At 38.1% G+C, this 20583-nt stretch overlaps 1 protein-coding gene across 1 annotated transcript in view; it reads left to right on the top strand.

Moving 5' to 3' along the window:
• LOC126183877 (polyribonucleotide nucleotidyltransferase 1, mitochondrial) overlaps positions 1-16380 on the top strand; it is a 131961-nt gene extending 115581 nt beyond the window's left edge. Inside the window, exons 7-9 of the mRNA XM_049926179.1 lie at positions 10039-10162; positions 12543-12776; positions 16012-16380. Of these exons, the coding sequence (XP_049782136.1) occupies positions 10039-10162; positions 12543-12776; positions 16012-16164 (511 nt within the window). The 3' untranslated portion in view covers positions 16165-16380. The remainder of the gene's footprint in view (positions 1-10038; positions 10163-12542; positions 12777-16011) is intronic.
• Positions 16381-20583: the final 4203 nt, after the last annotated feature.

Below are 20583 nucleotides of genomic sequence, written 5' to 3'. Positions count from 1 at the left end.
TAATAGGGCAAGAAAATGTTCATTAAAAAAACATAAAATCTGTTGCATGGTCTGTAACAGACAAAAAAATTTAATCATTAGTGGTGTTCATTTGAAACATTCTTATCAGGGTGGTGGCCTGTTCATCTTTTTATAAGATGTCTTGTGGTGATTTTTCCATTATGAAGCTACATTCAAAAATAATTTTACTGTTACATTTTCCAAACAGTCTCTTTACTAATGTAACAATTACCCCAAGTTTCTGCAGTTGTTAAAAAATCGCTTACATAACTTTACATTCACGTACTTTAGTACTCTTTTCCCTTAGTTTTACTGCAAAGTTCTGGCCAGCTATTCTTTCAATGAAATGAAATGCTCTAAATGTGTCATTGCAGCTTACTGCAGCAATATTAAATTCTTTCTAATTTACATTAAATTGTGTGCAAAATACAATCAGGTGCTTCTCACCCACCAATACTTCAGTGTTTTACAAAATTCTGACCACCTTTCCCAAACAGTATTGTTGCTATAAAATTTATGTTTACAAGACTTTCTGCACATAATGTGGAAAGTTCTGTCTGAATAACAGGGTCGTTTATGGTATTTTCATAAAAATTGTGTGCTTCACTCAAAAGAACATCTGTAACATTGTCATTCAAAACTTTCAAATTTACTAAATCATTTTCAACATTATTGCTGGCTTTGATAATGAATGCTGTTGGTGCTACGATCCCACTTTTACTTGTAATTTCCTGAGCTTCACTAACCATTGTTTTTATGTATTGTTTACTTGTTTTGGATTCATTTCCCAAGTCTATGAAATTCTTATACGTACCATACCCATTTCTACTTTTAGTTCAAAACTAGTCACCTTTTGTTAAATGTTCTTCACATGCACATAACATGAATAAGATGACAATAAAAGTCACTCTTTAACTCCAGCTGTCCACGAAGACTGCCGTTGTTGGTTATGCCGCCTCCTTTGTTGTGTGTCAAAAGTATTGTCCTCTGTGTGAAAAAAACTTAACAATATTTCTCTTTTCCTTTATTTCATGCAACATGCATTTCATTTCAGTATATATTTACGTTTATTTCTATCCCGGACATAAAGACCCCAACATCTGTCCCAGCCCTTGCTCTGTTGACTTCAGTAATCTAAATTTTAAAGAAATTAGCAAATTTCTTATTTTGCATGCATTTTCAAAATTAAATACATTTTGCCAAGAACAACAGAGTAAAATAATTAAAAGTTAATTGTTTCTACTTAACTTTATGCTAGCTGATGTTGAAATTTTTGTTATAAGTGTACATGTGGTACAAAGGTACACCTTCAATACAAGGAACCAAGTGTAAACAAACCAGACTCCTTCTCGGTAAGAGAATACGATTTCTCGCCTAAGGAAGATTATGGACACAAAGAAACATCGAAAGAAGTCTTCTCAGCGATGTGTAAAAACAATTCTACGAAGAAGTCACAACAGAAGAAGACGGTGAAAATATTCGGCGACAGTCACAGCTGCAACATTCGGGAACTCTTGACAAACGGTGTAAATAACGATGTTCAAATCTCAGGCATTATGAAGCCTGGTGCCAGTTTTGACAACGTAGTTAAAAGTGTTAATGAAGATTGCTCAAAACTCACAAAAAAAGACAGTGTGGTGATAATAGGAGGTGCAAACAATGTTTACAGAAATGAAGCCACAGCCTTTGTTAAGAAGCTGATCACAGTGCTGCGGTTCCTGCATTTTACAAACGTAATTGTAACAACACTCCCACAAAGGTATGATCTTCCGGACTGGTCGTGTGTTAACAAAGAAATTCGACGAACGAATTATAAGTTAAAAAGTTTTTGTGCCAAATTTGTAAATTATATATTGATACTTACGAAAGAAACTGTTTTACACGCCATGGAATGCATCACAACAAACATGGTAGGGAAAGATTAGCTGCAAATATTAACGATGTGCTTGAATTGATATCTCATGATAACGAAAACAGACCTGTTATTGCAATGGAAGCTCCTTCACAGGGAAACTAATACGGCGGACCAATTCCTATGGAATTAGGTCCGAAAGAACAAACAAAGCGAGGGACCGTAAATTTGCAGTAAAAACTCACATCGGTGTAAACTTTGCCGACAGTTTAATAGATACTGTAAATTCTTCAGACAGTAAAAATAGCTTCATAATGCACTTAAACATAGGTGGTGTGTCGGGAGAAATGATGAACAAACTATATGACTTAGAAATACTCTTAGGGCAAATTAACTCTGTAAAAGTCATATGTTTGAATGAACATTGGCTTAAATGGGACAATGTCAAGCTACTAAATTCACTCTCAGGATACAAGTTAGCATCGAGTTTTTGCAGAAAACAGGGGTATGGGGGATCATGTATATTAGTTGAACAGACACACAACTTCGAAGCCAAAACGACATTCGATTGTTTAAATGAGGAACAGGTATTCGAAAGCTGTTGCATTGAGCTGTCTGAATACGGTTTACTAATCATAAGCATATATCATGTCCCAGAATATTGGGCTACTAGGGCATTTCTAGAGAAATTTGAAACTCTACTAAGTAGATTGCCGGTAGGGAAGCCATATAAAAAGATTGTAATTTGTTCTGATTTTAATATAGATATAAGAGACGAAAACAGATTTGTTACCACCCTGAAGGATTTGTTGGCTACAAACGGCTTAACACTAAATTTTACTGAGTACACCAGGGTAACAGCCACTTCTGCCACAAGCATTGATAATATAGTGAGCAGCAAAAATTATGGGAATACACAAAAACATGTATTTGACTTAGGAATATCTGATCACTCAGCACTTTTTATGTCATTGCCATACATAGACAAAACATATAGGCCCACATTGAAATTGGTCAGAAATTTCAGCCAGCCAAATATAAACACATTTATCTTGAAATTAAAGGAAACCCATTGGACCTTCAGCAACCATTGTTCAGTAAACAATAATTACAACACTTTCATATCTGAATTCAAGAACATTTTCAATGAATGCTTTCCCCTCATATCAACAAATGATAAATACAATAAAAGTAAGACATGGATTACGGAAGGTATCAGTATCTCTAGCATTAGAAAGAGGGAAATGCATAAGGAAGTGAAAACCAACCGTGATGCTGAATTTATTAGGTACAAAATCAAATACAAAAAAATAGTTAAACAAGCAAAACAATTGGCAAACAGTAAATATATAGCTAATGCCTCAAATAAATCAAAAGCAGTATGGCAGGTTGTCAAGAAAGAAACAGGTACTGAAGAAATAAAACATTTTAATTACAAACTAGAAATTGGTGGGAATACTTCACATCTGTGAAGAATTTAATAAGTACTTCATAACCACAAACAAAATTCATAACTTCTTACTTCCACAAATGAGACCTGATGCAGTACTGCAGGCATCAAGAGAGTTTAAACTTACTGCAGTAACATGTCATGAAGTAGCTAACATCATACAATCCCTAAAAAATCTTAAATCTGTAGGCTTGGATGAAATTCCAACAAATATCATAAAGGCCGGAAGTGACAGCATTGCACCTCAACTCTGTAAAATAATAAACCAATCATTTGATGAGGGCTGCTTTCCAGACAGACTGAAATATGCTGAAGTCTGTCCAGTCTACAAAAAGGGAAAACAAGATGATTTAATAAATTTCCGCCCAGTGTCTATACTCCCAGTTTTCTCTAAAATAGTTGAATGAATAGTATGTAATCAATTAGAAAAGTACAATAAGGAAGGTAATATGATTCTCAATAACCAACATGGGTTTAGGAAGGGACGAAACACTTTACAAGCTGTAAATGAACTAATCTCCAAAGTAACTAAATGCCTTGACAACAAACAAAGTGTATCTGGTATTTTTTGTGACCTCTCAAAGGCGTTTGACACAGTAAACCATAAGCTACTGCTCCAAAAATCGGGTACCTATGGCTTCCATGGAAAATCTATAAGGTGGTTTTCATCTTATCTCAAAAACAGATACCAAAGGGTGGTGATACATCAAAAGGGAGAGAAAACTTGCTCTAGCTGGAAAGAAATTCAAGCAGGCGTGCCTCAGGGCTCGATATTAGGACCACGTCTGTTCTTATATTACATAAATGACATGCCTAGCAAAGTAAATACAGATACAATACTTTACGCAGATGACTCAACTGCTGTATTCTGCTGCAAAAACACTGACGAATTAGTAAGGACCACGAAACAAACTCTAGAAGAACTTGAACAATGGATAAAAGATAATGCTACGAAATTAAATCTTGAAAAAACCCAAATCATACACTTCAGGACCAAACAAACTACTGAATGTATATCACAAATAGAATATTCAGGTAAAGAACTGACCACAGTTGATTCTGTAAAATTTCTTGGGATAACTTTAAATAAAAACTTGCAATGGACCGACCATGTGGACAGTTTACTGAAGAGATTAAATAGTTTAGTTTATGCAGTGAGGGTATTACACAAAGTAACGGATTTAACAGTGAAGAAAACTGTATACCATGCGTATTTCATAACACTTATAAGATATGGAATAATATTTTGGGGTGCTGAAAAGACAAACCTCCTTCGAATCTTCAAACTAAAAAAAAAAAATAATAATCAGAGCAATGACAGGAACCAATAGTAGACATTCATGCAAACCACTATTCAAAAGCCTGGGCTTCATGACAATCCCTTCCATCTTCATATATGAAATACTTCTCTTTGAACAGAAAAACTCACATCTGTTTGAAGGAAATACATTCACACATGCCTATGAAACTAGACATAAACTGAAATACGTGCTACCTTGTCACCGACTCATAGTATATGAAAATACACCATATTACATGGCTCTGAAGATCAGAACTAAGATAAGGTCAATATTTGGTAAATCCACATTGGAGACCATTGGCACATACCTAAAAAGCAAATGTTGTTATAGTCTAGAAGAATTTCTAAATGAATAAAAAGCAATGTTATAGTTTAGAAGAATTTATAAATAGGAATAGGGAGTAAAGGTGCAAGTACAAATGGTATTCTTTCGAAGCCATATAGATACAAAGTATACACATTCACTTTATATTCATGTTTATATATAGAATTATATGGCGGTTTTTATCCCGTTCAGTACATCCATACTTCATATAGGTGTGTGAAGGCTATAGTAATGATTCGATGAGTTACGAAAAGATTTAAAATATAATGTTGTATTTTTATTATAATAAGCAATGTATGTATGACGTATTTCCTGTAGTATATAAAATACTGTAACAACTTAGGTTAAAGCCTGACGAGTCACCAATGTTCTCAATCGAATGATTGTATAAAAACATGTTATGTGACAATAAAGTATCTTATCTTATCTTATCAAGATGGTAGATTCTGCTTGCTGAGACACTTGAGTTGTTGCTTGTTAGTATGTATATTGAAATAATATAACAATTTAGGTCACTTACTTAAAGTCAAACTTTTAATGAACATCAGTTGTGTCACTGCATGGCAGTCAGAGTACTTGGTGACAATTTAATAAAATCATTTACAAAAAGATTTTACAATCCAGCACATTATGCCAACTTCTATCCTGCTGCTACAAAACAGGCACACAGGCTCCAACAGTTCGTTAATCTATATCTTCGTGACTGACGACTTCAATTATGTAATACATGCTACTCCATAACTGACTGACAGACACACACTAATTGTATACTATTCCAAAGATATTCTAAGTTCACATACAAAGATATGCATATATTATGGATGTAATCAATGTTTCTTAACCAAAGAGATACAGTCAGTTAACATTCCTTAAATTTAAGCATTTTTTCTTACCAAATTTTTCTTTAGGAATAATTATGGAAAACAATAAGTATGATTAGAATTCTGAACCACAAGATTCATAACTTTAACTTATTGTCCCCTCAGGGGCTCAGCATTCGTTTTGCTGAGTACGGGCTTGTTAACCCTGGGGTTCCTGATGTGGGGACTGGTAAGTGCCACCAGTCCTCTGTCACCGTAAGCTCTGGTCATACTTCAACGACCACCATGCGGTGCAGTGGTGGAATGTTGTGTGTTTCAGAGAATGGGGGTCTTGGCTTCACCGCCTGGACTGCGAGGAAGGTACCCACCTCTATAAAAAAAAACCTCAACCTCACGGTGTGCTATGTGCTGAGGTGGTGAATGGCTGTTGACGTGAAACAGTCTTTAGCGAGCAACCTCTGGGGCACCTGCCGCACCCCAGTTGAATCGAGCTTGCTCAGGCATGCAGGCATCTCGTGGGGTCCGTATGGAACTGTCTCATGAAACTACTACTACTGGCAGGATGGGTGTACCGTCAGGCACCACCTACACCCACTCCTCAAAGAGAGTACGGTTGGTCTGTCCTCCCGAAAAGAAGTCTCGAGTAATAGTAACAGGGCATTAGTGTGCCATAACACTTTCATTGTAACCAAGTGAAACGGGAGAAGCTTTGAGAAGATATCCCTTTTCTATATTAACAAGGCTTTAGAAGGTATTTCTGGGTCTCTGAAAAGTGTCAAATGACTATGTAATGGGATGCTTTTGGTTGAAACTGCTAATTCACCCAAATATCTAAGCTTCTGGGATGTAAGGTCTTAGGTGACTACCCAATCGAGGCTGAATTGCATAACAACCTTAACTATAGTAAGGGCATGGTTACCTGCTCTGATATAATGGATATGGACCCCGTGGAGTTTCGTGAAGAGTGGAAGAATGTGAGCGTCACGGAGGTGCAGAATTATATGAGGAGAGTCAATGGCAAATTGGAAAAATGGGCAACGTTTATTCTAACATTTAATACTCCCAAATTACTGGAACATATCTTTGCCGGCTATATCCGCCTTAAGGTTCGCCCTTTTGTTCCTAACCTCATGTAACTGTATAAATTGTCAAAGATTTGGCCACACCACTATGGGATGCAACGAGAAGACTACGTGTGGCAATTGTGGAGGCTCCGCTCATGAGTCAGGGACTTCTTGTACACTTCCTTTGAAATGTGTTAACTGCTCTGCAGATTACCCAGTGTGGAGCAAAAAGCGTGGGGTTGATCTTTGCTTTTGTTCTTCAGCTATTGCAGATTCAATTCAGTGGGAAGTGGCTACAGATTTAAATTCTAGTGACCACTTCCCAGTGTGGATTCGTCTGCCGCCTAGGACAGTGACCAGCAGGAGACCACGCAGGTGGATGATACAAAGGGCAAATTGGTTACAGTTCAGTCGACAGGCTATTTTTGAATGAAAGGATTGTGCACAAGAGGCGGTGGCTCATATCACTCATGAGATCCAAAGGGCTGCCACAGAGTCCATCCCCGGGTCTAGTAACCACCTCGGACAACGGCCTGTACCTTGGTCGAATGACAGCTGACAATTGGCAATCAAGGCCAGACGGACAGCTCTTCGGAACTTCAAACAGTGTCCAACTACAGACAATCTTCATGTCTTCAGGTCTGCGAGAACACATGCAAGGCGAGTGATCAGAGAATGGAAGAGAGATTCCTGGAGGGAATTCACGGCTTCCATTAATTGGTCCACTTCCGCTGCGCACATTTGGGAATCAATAAGACAGATTTCAGGCAAGGGTAGTCCACATCCCCTTATGGCCTTATCAAATAATGGGGTGTTGGTGGATGTGCCAGAAGAGATGGCTCACATTTTAGCTGAACACTTCTATACTGTTACCAAGTCATCCAGACAAACTCTGCTGTTCAGGTATTCCGTCGGACTATAGCTCCCACACCTGAAAGACCTACGAACAAAGGGCTTCCGGTTGTTGAACATTTTGAAATGCCTTGGCAGAAAAACATGGGGAGCTGACAGGTCCCGCCTCCTACAGTTTTATAGGGCATTTGTTTGATCACACTTAGACTATGGCAGCATGGTCTATGAATCGGCCAGTCCTTCCTACCTCCGAATGTTAGATGCTGTCCACCATGGCAGTATTCGGATATTGGCTGGAGCCTTTCGGACCAGCCCAGTTCAGAGTCTGTTTGCAGAGGCTGGTGAACCACCACTCTGGATTCGACAACGTATACTTTTGGCTCGACAGGCGATGAAAATCTCAGCGTCATCCCAGTCAACCTTCGAACGACTGTTCAGGAATCGGCCCCAAATGACCCAGCCATTTGGTATACATGCTACGGATTGCCTCAAGGATCTGGATTACTCGAGCATGAAAATACACACCCAGGGATGGAACGCACTGCCACCTTGGTGTCTTTGGAGGCCCAAAGTGATTTTAAGCTTGACGCTGTACCCGAAAAATTGTACTCCAGATATGGTTTTTACAACTTTGTTTTCATCTATTTTCAGTGTGTACCATAGTTTTATCGTTATTTATACAGATGGATCCCAGCAGGGGAATGCTCTCGGTTGTTATGTGGTTTTCCCTGATAGGGGTTTTAAAGTATGTCTTCCAGAACAATTTACAAATTATGATGCAGAGTTATATGGCATTCTAATGGCACTGGAGAGGGTTCACAGACATCACCGTACGAGTTTTCTTGTCTGTTCTGACTCTCTTAGTGCACTGTAAGTGCTTCACCAAATGTATCCGGTGGACCCACTGATTCAGCTCATCCATGACTGCTTACAGTGGCTCCAATGCCGTGGCAAGGTGTGATATTTTGCTGGGTACCTGGCCACTTTGGGATACAGGGTAATGACATGGCTGGTAAAGCTTCCAGTGAACCATGTTGGGATGGTGCTGTCCATCAATGTCCCATCCCATTGCACGCCATTATCTCATTTTCTGACAGGTGCATCATGCGTCAGTGGGTTGCAGGTGTTGGACAACAAACTGCTGTCGCTCAAACCAACCACAAAAGCTTGGTGGACTTCATGTCAACCTTGCCGCTGGAAGGAGGTTTTGCGTACCAGACTGCACATTGGTCATCGCCCTTTCATACATGGCTTCCCCCTCCGGGGGGGGGGGGGGGATCCATCTTTCTGTGAAGTTTGTGGCGTGCCGCTTTCAGTTCAGCTTATTGTGGCTACATGTGTCCTGTATACTGATATTAGGGCAGCCCTTGGTCTCGCTGGAGATCTGCCCACCGTCCTCACAGATACCGATACTAGTGTTAACAGAGTGGTGAAATTTTGTAAACTATCAGGCCTCATCCCTAAACTGGTGGGGAAGGGTGGCAGACTTTAGTATGTTATAAACTGCTCTGCATGTGGGAACAGCCTTTGTCCCCACCCATGAGATTTCATGTTGACTTTTCGTCAGCGTGCTGATGACCGTGATGTCGATCACCCCTTCAACCCAACCCAACGTCATCATCATTATCATCTTAACTTATTGCGTACCATGTTGTTCTGTACTGTGCGGAAAAAAGGCAGTGTGTTGAGCAGTTCCTTGCAAGCAACACTTTCTTCTTCCCTCACTGTTAGCTCCCTAGCAATGAAACAGAACACTGTGGAATGACCACGACCTGAGACTGTCTTGGAACAGGGAGAGATGGCAGTTGTGGGGCAGGTGGGCTCTCTCTCAGGTCTGGCCTGGAGAGAAGCCGTCGTGAACCTAAACATTTACTTGCCAGACATTCTCAAAAAAGCTGAGAACAGACATCCATAAGAGGACATTTCTGTGACTTTGGTAGTAAGGAAAGATTTCTTTGCTTCTTTTAGAAAATGCATACACTCATATTCAAATTGGAACTGACAACCTTGCTACTGCATAGCCTAAAACCATCATAATTATGCCATATTGGTTTCAGTTTAATTGTGCAGTTGTTGGGTACTTAATTTCCCACCCACCATTTTAGTTTCATCTACACTTTATTTGTATCAGTTGGAGACTAGTGGGTTTTAAAGGGTCACAGAATCATTACCAGCTTGCAATTACGTTGAGATATCCCATCACAATGTTCTCCTTTCTTCAGTATAACAAATGCATGTAGAATTCAGGTTTTCTGATAACTTCTTCTTTCTAAAAGATGTGCACACTTATTTGTTTTATTGAATAAAATGATGTTTAAGATTTAGTAGTTTTCATTCACATTTTTTACATGTTTTCCTGTTTTCCTCATTTCAGAGCACAGAAGAAAGAAAATTGGCCTGTTTCAGAAAAACTGGAAGTGCCTGTGCATAATCGATCGAAGTTTCTTGGATTAGGTGGGGCTAATGTAAAGAGGCTTTTGGTTGAAACAGGTGTGCAGGTAAGATGCAATGGCATGTATGTATGAGCAAATGTTATTTATTCAAACAGTTACAAATCAGCCTTTTGCTTGTTCTAATGTTAAATGTATTCAAAGGTTTCCTTGTTCTAGGCAGAAAGTTAAATTTCCTAAAAGACAAATAAATATAAGTATTTATTTTAAAGCACTGCTTATTTAAGGAAATGACTACAGGCAGGGAAAGTTTAACATAAATTTGAAAGCAAATATAAACGATTGCTTCATTTTTACTTTTGCTTCATCCTCATAGTCTTATTTAGTAAATATTATTTTTACAAATCTGAAGCACTTATTTTTATTGTTGTTTCTTTTTGCTTATGGCAACAATCTTTCAAAATGTAAACTAGAAAAGGAAAAGGGCAGAAATGTGTAATTTTTGCTTTCATGAGTATGAAAAATTGGGCATTCAGCCTTTTGTAATTATATAATTGTTGCTGTCACATATTTGCTTATTGGATGTTTCAGTTTTAGTAAGCTCATACATGTTGCAATAATAATGAACAGTTAACATGAAATTGTTGTACAATATTAGAATAAATAACATTTACTTCATAGTTTATCTGTAAATTATGTTTAAAAAAAGAAATTGTTGCTGCCGGTCATATCCTCACTTATGGTGTACACTTTTAGTTCATGGAAGTATTACTACCTATCTATAAAAAAGTATGAAAAAAAAAAAAAAACTTCATCCTTAGTATCTTCAACACGTACTGTAGCTGACCATCTTGGAAAAATCATTAACCTCTGGGTGTCAGCCAGATGAAATTGTAGGAATCCTACAATATTACAGCAAAGTAGCATTTTGCAAGCAGTATATTACATTAGTGAAAAATCATGTGATTTATCACATTATGTTGCATTGTCATGTCAAGCTAATGCCTACACAGTATCCTGAGTGTGTGTAACTAGCAGTCTCCTTTTATGGAACTGTTTCTTTTGTTGTCTCCCTTTAATCTCCAGTCAAAAATACTATGACATATTTTAGCTCAAGTTTGTTTTTCTTGCCAAATGTCGTACCAAGTAAGTTATGCTAGCAATAATGTCAAACGTCTGCTTTTTTTAACTTTGAAATATTTTTTAAAAAATCATTCATATGGGAATGGTTGAGTGAAAACAACTTTTATGTGCTTCCTGTTCTTCTGCAAATCTATCTTTCTCCTGTTATTCATTCTTCTTTCTACCCATTTACGTACTACTGACATTTCCTTAGTCTTCTCCTTCATTGTAACAGATTCTTAAATGGTGCTTTTTCCCATGTATGTACACATATACATACATACACATTCATACTTACATACTCATGGCTACTGCAATTCTTATTGTGATATGCACTTGAAGGGGGGAAGGGGAAATATGAACATCTTTGTAGTGCAGATACAACTGCACCCATAAGAAGGAAGATTAGATCACCTTAAGGATGAGGTCATATAGATGGATCTCAAGCTTGAACTAGGGAAGGAGAAGAAAGAAAAGGAGCCATCCAGGTGTATGCCTTAAGCGGGGTATGACGTCCGTTTATTAAAAAATGAATGAGTTGTTTCATTTTAAACTTCATGTTTAGAAAAAACTCAAATTTTATAGTTAATTATCTCAATTTTTACCACAGTTTTAATAGATTTGGAAAATTGTAGAGTTTCATACACCTGTAAGCATGTTTTGTTTGCTGTGCAAAATTCATCGCAGAATCTCTCTTACTTATGAAGAAAAGTGTACCTATAGCAACAAATGCAGCCAATAGTAAGTGAAAAAAATGATGAAATTTCACATGTGAAAAAAAAAAATTATTTTGTTATGTTTTTGAATTTCAACTGCTATGAGTGTGAATCCTGAATCCTTCCGGGTCATGCTGACAAAGTTGTATTAATTTATTTGTAAAAGTATAGACCGTAGAAATTAAAATGTCCTGTGGTGCCTCTCCTGCTCCAAGTCGGCCCGTTTGACATCCTACCACCCTTAAGCAATTTTAGGAAATCAAAAAAATATAAACTGAGATGGTCAGATAGGGAACTGAATCCTGGTACTCCAAAATATGAATCCTATGTCTAACTGCTGTGCAACCCCACTCATTATATTGCATCCATATTATATTGTATCCTAAACTAGAACATTAATTCAGGCAGCTAGATGCAAGCACAATTTAGAGTGAAGTTATGTGTCACGGTCATATCAAATACAAAGAGTGTCAGTATACTGCTCTGCTCATAGACCACTGCTGTTAAATATTACTTTTTCCCATTAATTACTGAGTGAAAATTGATGTTAACATCAGAGACACAAAACTTAAAATATGTCTATTACATGCATATTACACTGGTATTTCAGAATCTGTTGTTTTCATTACTATGAAAATTGTTTCACACAGGTTACACAGGTTGATGAAACGGCTTTCTCCCTATTTGCTCCAAACCAACAAGCAATGGATGAAGCTCGTGAGATGATTGACCAGTTCTTGAGCACTGAACGTGAACCAGTCTTGGAGTTTGGTGGCATATACACAGCAAAGATTGTTGAGGTTCGAGACATAGGAGTTATGGTACAACTGTACCCAAATATGACACCAGCATTGTTGCACAATTCACAGTTAGACCAAAGAAAAGTATGTAGTCTTAGTTGGTCGCTTTACTAGATTCCTATTACAATAAAAGGTGCACCTAGTTGCTATTTATTGTTTCATGTGTTGTGTTACATTAATTTTGTTGTAATTATTATGTATAAACTTTTATAAAGCTGGAAAATCCTTGTAGAAGTATAAACAGTGGAATAAGTGGAGATGACGACTCATTGTATAATGCATGTTTTAAGTGGTAGATAGGCACATAAACAAGCACTGGGGCATTGTTATTGTACTTCAGCGTATAAACATACACAGTGCGTTATGTTATGTGACGTTGTGGCCTGACTAGGGTGACAGATTCCATCATCTGAAGGAGTTGAAGTGAACAAGCAGTAAGGAGAGGAAGAGAAGGTTGCAAGTAGGAGTAACAGCATTTTGCATATAATCAAATAGGACATGGAGATTAGGAAAGGGAAGTTGCAGGATTTTGTACGGACATTACCGCTAATTGCCCACTGAGATAAGTAGCCTGCACCAAACTGTGGCCAAGGTTAAGGCTTACCAGTTTGAGTGTCAGAGTGTGTTGCTAAGTAATAAATGTTTGATATTACAATGTACTTCACAGTGTGTGCCTTTTGGATTCTCTCCAATCCCCCCCCAAATCTTTGCCCCCTATTTCGGCATTAGGGTGTCCTCTTTGGCACAGTATTCCTAGCTCTTTCCCTTATTATACATTCCTATCATAGCTCTTGCCCCACCCTCTTATATTTTCTCTGCTCCACCTGTTGCCTCCCCTATTCCTTGTTCATCTCACTTGCTTCATGTAACAAATCCCTTCTCCCCAATTGGGACATAGTGTTGCAACAAAGTCATTATGTGTTCTGAGGAGCTTCCATGTTGAGGCAAAGTTATTGTTTGTGAGCCTGTGTTCCACTCAGTGCCTCCAGTAAACACTGAGTGGTAATCTTTGTTTGTTCCATTGTCAATAAATGAAATTTAAATATTCAAAACAATAACTTCTGTAAGATATTGTTACAAGCACCATTCATTCCCATGTGCAGTTGGGAAGGCAATGGTATATTGTGCCTTTCTTGCAGAAGGTTGGCTACTGCATTTGTCAACATTTCTATTGTATATCTGCAAAACATTAATTTGACTTTTTTATCTCGTGTACAGTCCAAATTATTTCTCTCATCAAGTGTAGACACAGTTGTGCGTCACAAAAACAAGCTGAAATCTGTATTGTCTTGGATTCCACATAAAGCAGCTGTATTGATTAAGTTCGCAGATTCAATTTTATTCTGCCCGGTTTAATCTGTCGTTATTCTGCCCTGTCTTTATTATTATTTCTATTTTTCTCAGACCTTAGGTCTGGTTAAAAATGGAAAGTGACGACCTTCATCAAGCGTGACTTCCTTTTAACTGTACGGTATATGTTACATTGTATTTAGGAACTTATTATTATTATTATTATTATTATTATTATTGCTGCTCTTTCAGTGAATTTATGCAGGGGCGCATTTACCCACAATTTATTTAGGCTGTATGCTGGTTGCTTGCATCACAAAAATATATAATAATAAATGTGTGTGTTTTAATAATGTGTTGCAAGCACTCTTGTAATCATAGAAGATCTGTAGCCAATGTTTTGACTGAATTTTTCAGTGGAAAGCTGATATGAATAAATAATAAACCTTAAATGCAGTGTTATAGGCTTCTAATTCAAAAATTGCTGTAAGATTTCCTGCACCATCCTTACCCAATTGAGCTTGTGCTCTGTCTCTAGTGACTTCATCATCAATTGCATATTAAACCCCAATCTTTCTTTAATATTGTCTATTATATTTACATCATGTCTGATTATTCTATTTTTCTATGAGTTTTATGATTTTTGGTGTATATACATCTAGTGCTTTAAGGATGACGAGTGTCATACTTATGGGTTGTTTATGGTGTATTTTGCTGTCATTAGGCTTTTTGATCAGTTGCAATAAAAAATGCTGTCATTAGGCTTTTTGGTCAGTTTTCGATCAAAAATGTGAACTGTAACTGCTGATTTGCATTTGTTCATTCTACTGTACATCAAATCTTCAGCCTGTTCTTCATATATTAATAATGTCTGTAAGAAACTGAGCTCTGTCATATTCTTAATGATGCAGCTATCACAGTATTCAGACAAGAACCTTCTGTGTACAGTGTATCATGGACTTTTCGAACCATACTTACAGTATGGAGTGACTGTGTGAGGAAACTCAAACAAACAAGAGACAAAACGAGTGTTCACATTACAAAAAAAGCAATTAGGACCATTTTAAGAAGAAAGACCTCTGAAACGTGCTGAAACTGTTTCAAGAATTTAGGTATCTTAACTTTTTCATCGTTGTATATATACAAAACAATAATGTACATCACAAAAGGTAGTGAGGACTGGATTACAAATGCTAGTGTACACACCCACAATACAAGAAGGAAGAACGAAGTACGGAGCATACCCCACCGACTGGCAATGCTAGAAAAAGGACCCCAGTACTCTGGTATCAGACTACTAAGAAGTCTGCCTAAAAACTTGCAAGATAGTGTACTTCACAATGACTTTCCAAAGAAATTTAAAGACTATCTCATTGAAAAAGAGTTTTACAGTGTTGCAGAATACTTATGCCATTAAATTTGTTTACATTGTTATTCATTATCAATGATTTAAAAATGTAACCTAAAGGTGTAGAAAAATAAGTGATAATGAACGGTAATACTTTGACATGCCCTATATTACACGTACATTTACTGTACACAATATAATCTTACAGGATCAAATAAAATTCAATTCAATTCAATTCAATTCAATGTAAGGGTTGGGGCAATCAGAAGGCAGGCAGTGTATGGAGAGGAAAAATGAGACAAAGGGAAAGCATGCCAAGCGATGGTTCAGTATTTGTGACATGATGTGGTTGGATTCTTACTGATAAGAGAGATTACATGTTGAATTACATGTAGATCAGTTTTATTAAAAAAATAATTGATAATAATGGAAAAAAACTATGATTGAGTTAGAGAATTAGTGAATGTATGAAATAATTGAAAAGTTATATGCACAGAAATATTTCTGGCATAAATTTGTGAAACTTATATTGTCCTTAATAGAACTAAATATAGCTTTTCAGTTTGAAGTTGGACAAGTATTAATTTCTGCTTTCTTTTTAATCATTATTGCATTTAATTATGCATCAGTATAAATGACTTGACATACATTTTTATAATAAAAAAAAATCTTCTGTTGAAGGTTAATCATCCAAGTGCCCTGGGTCTGCAAGTTGGAGATGAGATCAGAGTGAAGTACTTTGGAAGAGATCCTGTATCTGGTCTAATGAGACTTTCAAGAAAAGTCTTGCAAAGTCCGGCAACATCAGTGGTTCACAGTCTGAATAAAACTTAGATAATATAGTGTGTTCAGATACTGGAAAACATTTGTCTGTTGTTTACAGATGTACTGTTGTTGACAGATATTGAGCTCCTCATTGGCATGTGATATAATGTAGACAGAGTGCAAAGATATGTATATCTTTACAATTATTTCATTTTTATTAAATATTGTCTCTGTGAGCACAAATTGGACAGTGTACCCAGCAAGGAAATATAATTTCGTAAGAAATCTTTGTGTTATTAATGTATTTGCCTTTCCAGTGATACCTTAAATGTAACTTTAAGTAGAACTTTCCCAAGATAAGCATAAAAACATAACAAGACCATTAACAACTAAATGCATTCTTTTGGGGGAGTAAGAGTAAAGATAATCCCAACGTGTGTCACATTCACATTATTTTAGTACGTCATAAAATTACTTGTAGAACATACTTAAAAAGAGAAGAGAAACTACTCATTTGAAAAAGATGTAACAGTATGGTACGTACAACTATTCATTCATTCATGAGCTAGCACGTTGTTTTTAAGATGTGTTGGTGTGCGGTGTACTTCATATACATTTAAGGAATAGCTGTGTTTATGTTACCAAGGTAAACATATATGAACAAAATTACAATTTAATCTTAGTTTAATTAAACAACAATGAAATAGACTTACATTATGTGAGCTAAATTGCTCTTTAATTAAGCAATAATAAAATAAAATTTTGTTATATGACTGTTGCTACAGACATGTGTTCCCTCACAGTAATGACCCACTTGAAGCATTAAGCAGTGCAGGGGCATGAGATTCCTGCCAACCGGTATTTGATTACAAACCTCATTGTGGGACTGTGCTGCTAGCTCAGAATCTGTGTCATTTACTTGCAAGGATGGCTATTTTTTTCTCACCTGTTGTTGTTGTTGTTGTTGTTGTTGTTGTGGTCTTCAGTCCTGAGACTGGTTTGATGCAGCTCTCCATGCTACCCTATCCTGTGCAAGTTTCTTCATCTCCCAGTACCTACTGCAACCTACATCCTTCTGAATCTGCTTAGTGTATTCATCTCTTGGTCTCCCTCTACGATTTTTACCCTCCAATGCTAAATTTATGATCCCTTGATGTTTACCCTCCAATGCTAAATTTATGATCCCTTGATGCCTCAGAACATGTCCTACCAACCGGTCTCGAGCGAGGTGGCGCAGTAGTTAGACACTGGACTCGCATTCGGGAGGACGACGGTTCAATCCGGCGTCCGGCCATCCTGATTTAGGTTTTCCGTGATTTCCCTAAATCACCCCAGGCCAATGCCGGGATGGTTCCTCTGAAAGGGCACAGCCGACTTCCTTCCCCATCCTTCCCTAATCCGATGAGACTGATGACCACGCTGTCTGGTCTCCTTCCCCAAACAAACCAACCAACCAACCTATCAACCGGTCCCTTCTTCTCGTCAAGTTGTGCCACAAACTCCTCTTCTCTCCAATTCTATTCAATACCTCCTCATTAGTTATGTGATCTACCCATCTAATCTTCAGCATTCTTCTGTAGCACCACATTTCGAAGGCTTCTATTCTCTTCCTGTCCAAACTATTTATTGTCCATGTTTCACTTCCATACATGGCTACACTCCATACAAATACTTTCAGAAACAACTTCCTGACACGTAAATCTATACTCAATGTTAACAAATTTCTCTTCTTCAGAAACGCTTTCCTTGCCATTGCCAATCTACATTTTATATCTTCTCTACTTCGACCATCATCAGTTATTTTGCCCCCCAAATAGCAAAACTCCTTTACTACTTTAAGTGTCTCATTTCCTAATCTAATTCCCTCAGCATCAGCTGACTTAATTCGACTACATTCCATTATCCTCGTTTTGCTTTTGTTGATGTTCATCTTATATCCTCCTTTCAAGACTATGTCCATTCCGTTCAACTGCTCTTCCAAGTCCTCTGCTGTCTCTGACAGAATTACAATGTCATCGGCGAACCTCAAAGTTTTTATTTCTTCTCAATGGATTTTAATACCTACTCCAAATTTTTCTTTTGTTTCCTTTACTGCTTGCTCAATATACAGATTGAATAACATTGGGTAGAGGCTACAACCCTGTCTCACTCCCTTCCCAACCACTGCTTCCCTTTCATGTCCCTCGACTCTTATAACTGCCATCTGGTTTCTGTACAAATTGTAAATAGCCTTACGCTCCCTGTATTTTACCCCTGCCACCTTTAGAATTTGGAAGAGAGTATTCCAGTCAACATTGTCAAAAGCTTTCTCTAAGTCTACAAATGCTAGAAACATATGTTTGCCTTTCCTTAATCTTTCTTCTAAGATAAGTCGTAGGGTCAGTATTGCCTCACGTGTTCCAATATTTCTACGAAATCCAAACTGATCTTCCCCGAGGTCGGCTTCTACCAGTTTTTCCATTCGTTTGTAAAGAATTCGTGTTAGTATTTTGCAGCTGTGACTTATTAAACTGATAGTTCGGTAATTTTCACATCTGTCAACACCTGCTTTCTTTGGGATTGGAATTATTATATTCTTTTTGAAGTCTGAGGGTACTTCGCCTGTCTCATACATCTTGCTCACCAGATGGTAGAGTTTTGTCAGGACTGGCTCTCCGATGGCCGTCAGTTAATTCTAATGGAATGTTGTCTACTCCCGGGGCCTTGTTTCGGCTCAGGTCTTTCAGTGCTCTGTCAAACTCTTCATGCAGTATCGTATCTCCCATTTCATCTTCATCTACATTCTCTTCCATTTCTATAATATTGTCCTCAATTACATCCCCCTTTGTATAGACGCTCTATATACTCCTTCCATCTTTCTGCTTTCCCTTCTTTCTCACCTAGCTTGCTGTTTATTTTCTATTACTACTACTCACTTGGACATGTGAAAACACAACTTATCACTGTTTGGCTGCAGCAGTAATGAAGGAATAGGTATGGGTCCACAAATGTAAAAGAACATTGGCATTGAATAAGACAATGTTATTAGTGATTGGTGCACTTTATACTTAGGCACACCTGTTCGAGGGTTAACACCTACTGCAGAGTGTTAATAGTCTTAATAAAAAATAGTAAAAACTGCAGACATTTACTTGGATTAAATGTAAATTTAATTGATTTAAAATTATATTGACAAATTATGCAACACACAATGGGCACATACGTACTGCAGTTAGTCACTGGTAGTGGTACGGCCAGACTGCACTGTCTTCCAAATGGGAAAGAAAATCCAAGACTCTTGAGCAATTTATGTATCAGGAGGCCATTGCTTGCATACTGTACATATGATGATTGCACTTGCTGCATCCACGGCGATATCATCCTTTCTAGCAACGGTACCCTCGCCCTTTGTGCCTTCTATGTCAGGTCCTTGGGACCATTTGACTACACCAGTGTCTCTGGTGGTTGGTGGTCCCTTCCTACTGTTCCCCTATATCCACTTTGGGAGCATCAAAACTGGGGATGTCAATCCCCACCCCTCAGCCAGAGAAGCAACAGCCTCCTCTGCTGTCAGTCTATCAGTCAACAGAAAGGGGTCTGTCAGGATGCTCCCCTCCTAGGATTTTGCGGATTTGCATCTGGATACCAGTCAAAGGCTGAAGGACTCAGAGGTTGCTGGCCATAGGGCTTCCCATACCTCCCCTGAATCTGAAACTATGGGCACAAGCCCTCGTGAATGTTGAAATACTCCAAGGAAAAGAGGGACAAAAGAAAGACCTCCAAGACGAAGGCGGTTCCTCTCATAATGTTGTACAGACACAGTATCATAAGTAGCACCAACCAGATTTTATTCTGCTTCCACATGATGAGATTCACAATAACAGTGAATGAAATATACAATCGTGCAAGGTCTTGTAACTATAGAAAACATACATATACAGTCTTGTAGGTGAGCGAGCAATTAGTAAGTAAACATGAGTGAGGCCAAGGGCCCAGTGTGAGAGGTTTGAGTTGGGCTGTTGTACACACGATGCAGCAGATGCTATGCTGTCTGTCGAGACTGTGAGGCAAACTCTCTAGGCTGGCCATGGAGGCATTTGTATTGCACCGTGTTTGATTTTGTGCACACATTCAGTAGGATTGCAGCACTCCTTGCCCCTTATGAAAAAGTGTTGACTGTGGATATGTCCATATCTTCATTGGTAGGTGGTGACCGCTGGGGCAGGTGTTGTACTGGCACAGGAGAATATGGTCTGAAATGGCATTGATGCAGACAGGCGTGGCACCCACTCCCCTGCGAGAAGCCGTAAGGGGACACTGGTGATGATAGTGCTGTATCCACATCCACATCCAGGCAGGTACTTGGCAATGGAGGCAGCAGAGAAGATGCTGGTGGTGGCACTCAGAGTGAAGATGGCGCTGAAGCTGCAGGAGGAATGGAGTGTGCCACAGGGGTCAGCATATACAGTGGAGATGGCTGCAAGGGCAGAGGGCTCTCCAGTGCATGTT

This window comes from Schistocerca cancellata, chromosome 1, assembly GCF_023864275.1.
Source record: "Schistocerca cancellata isolate TAMUIC-IGC-003103 chromosome 1, iqSchCanc2.1, whole genome shotgun sequence".
Classification (NCBI taxonomy): domain Eukaryota; kingdom Metazoa; phylum Arthropoda; class Insecta; order Orthoptera; family Acrididae; genus Schistocerca; species Schistocerca cancellata.
The sequence above is the reverse complement of the archived record's forward strand: the minus strand, read 5'-3'. Positions and strand labels throughout refer to the sequence as shown.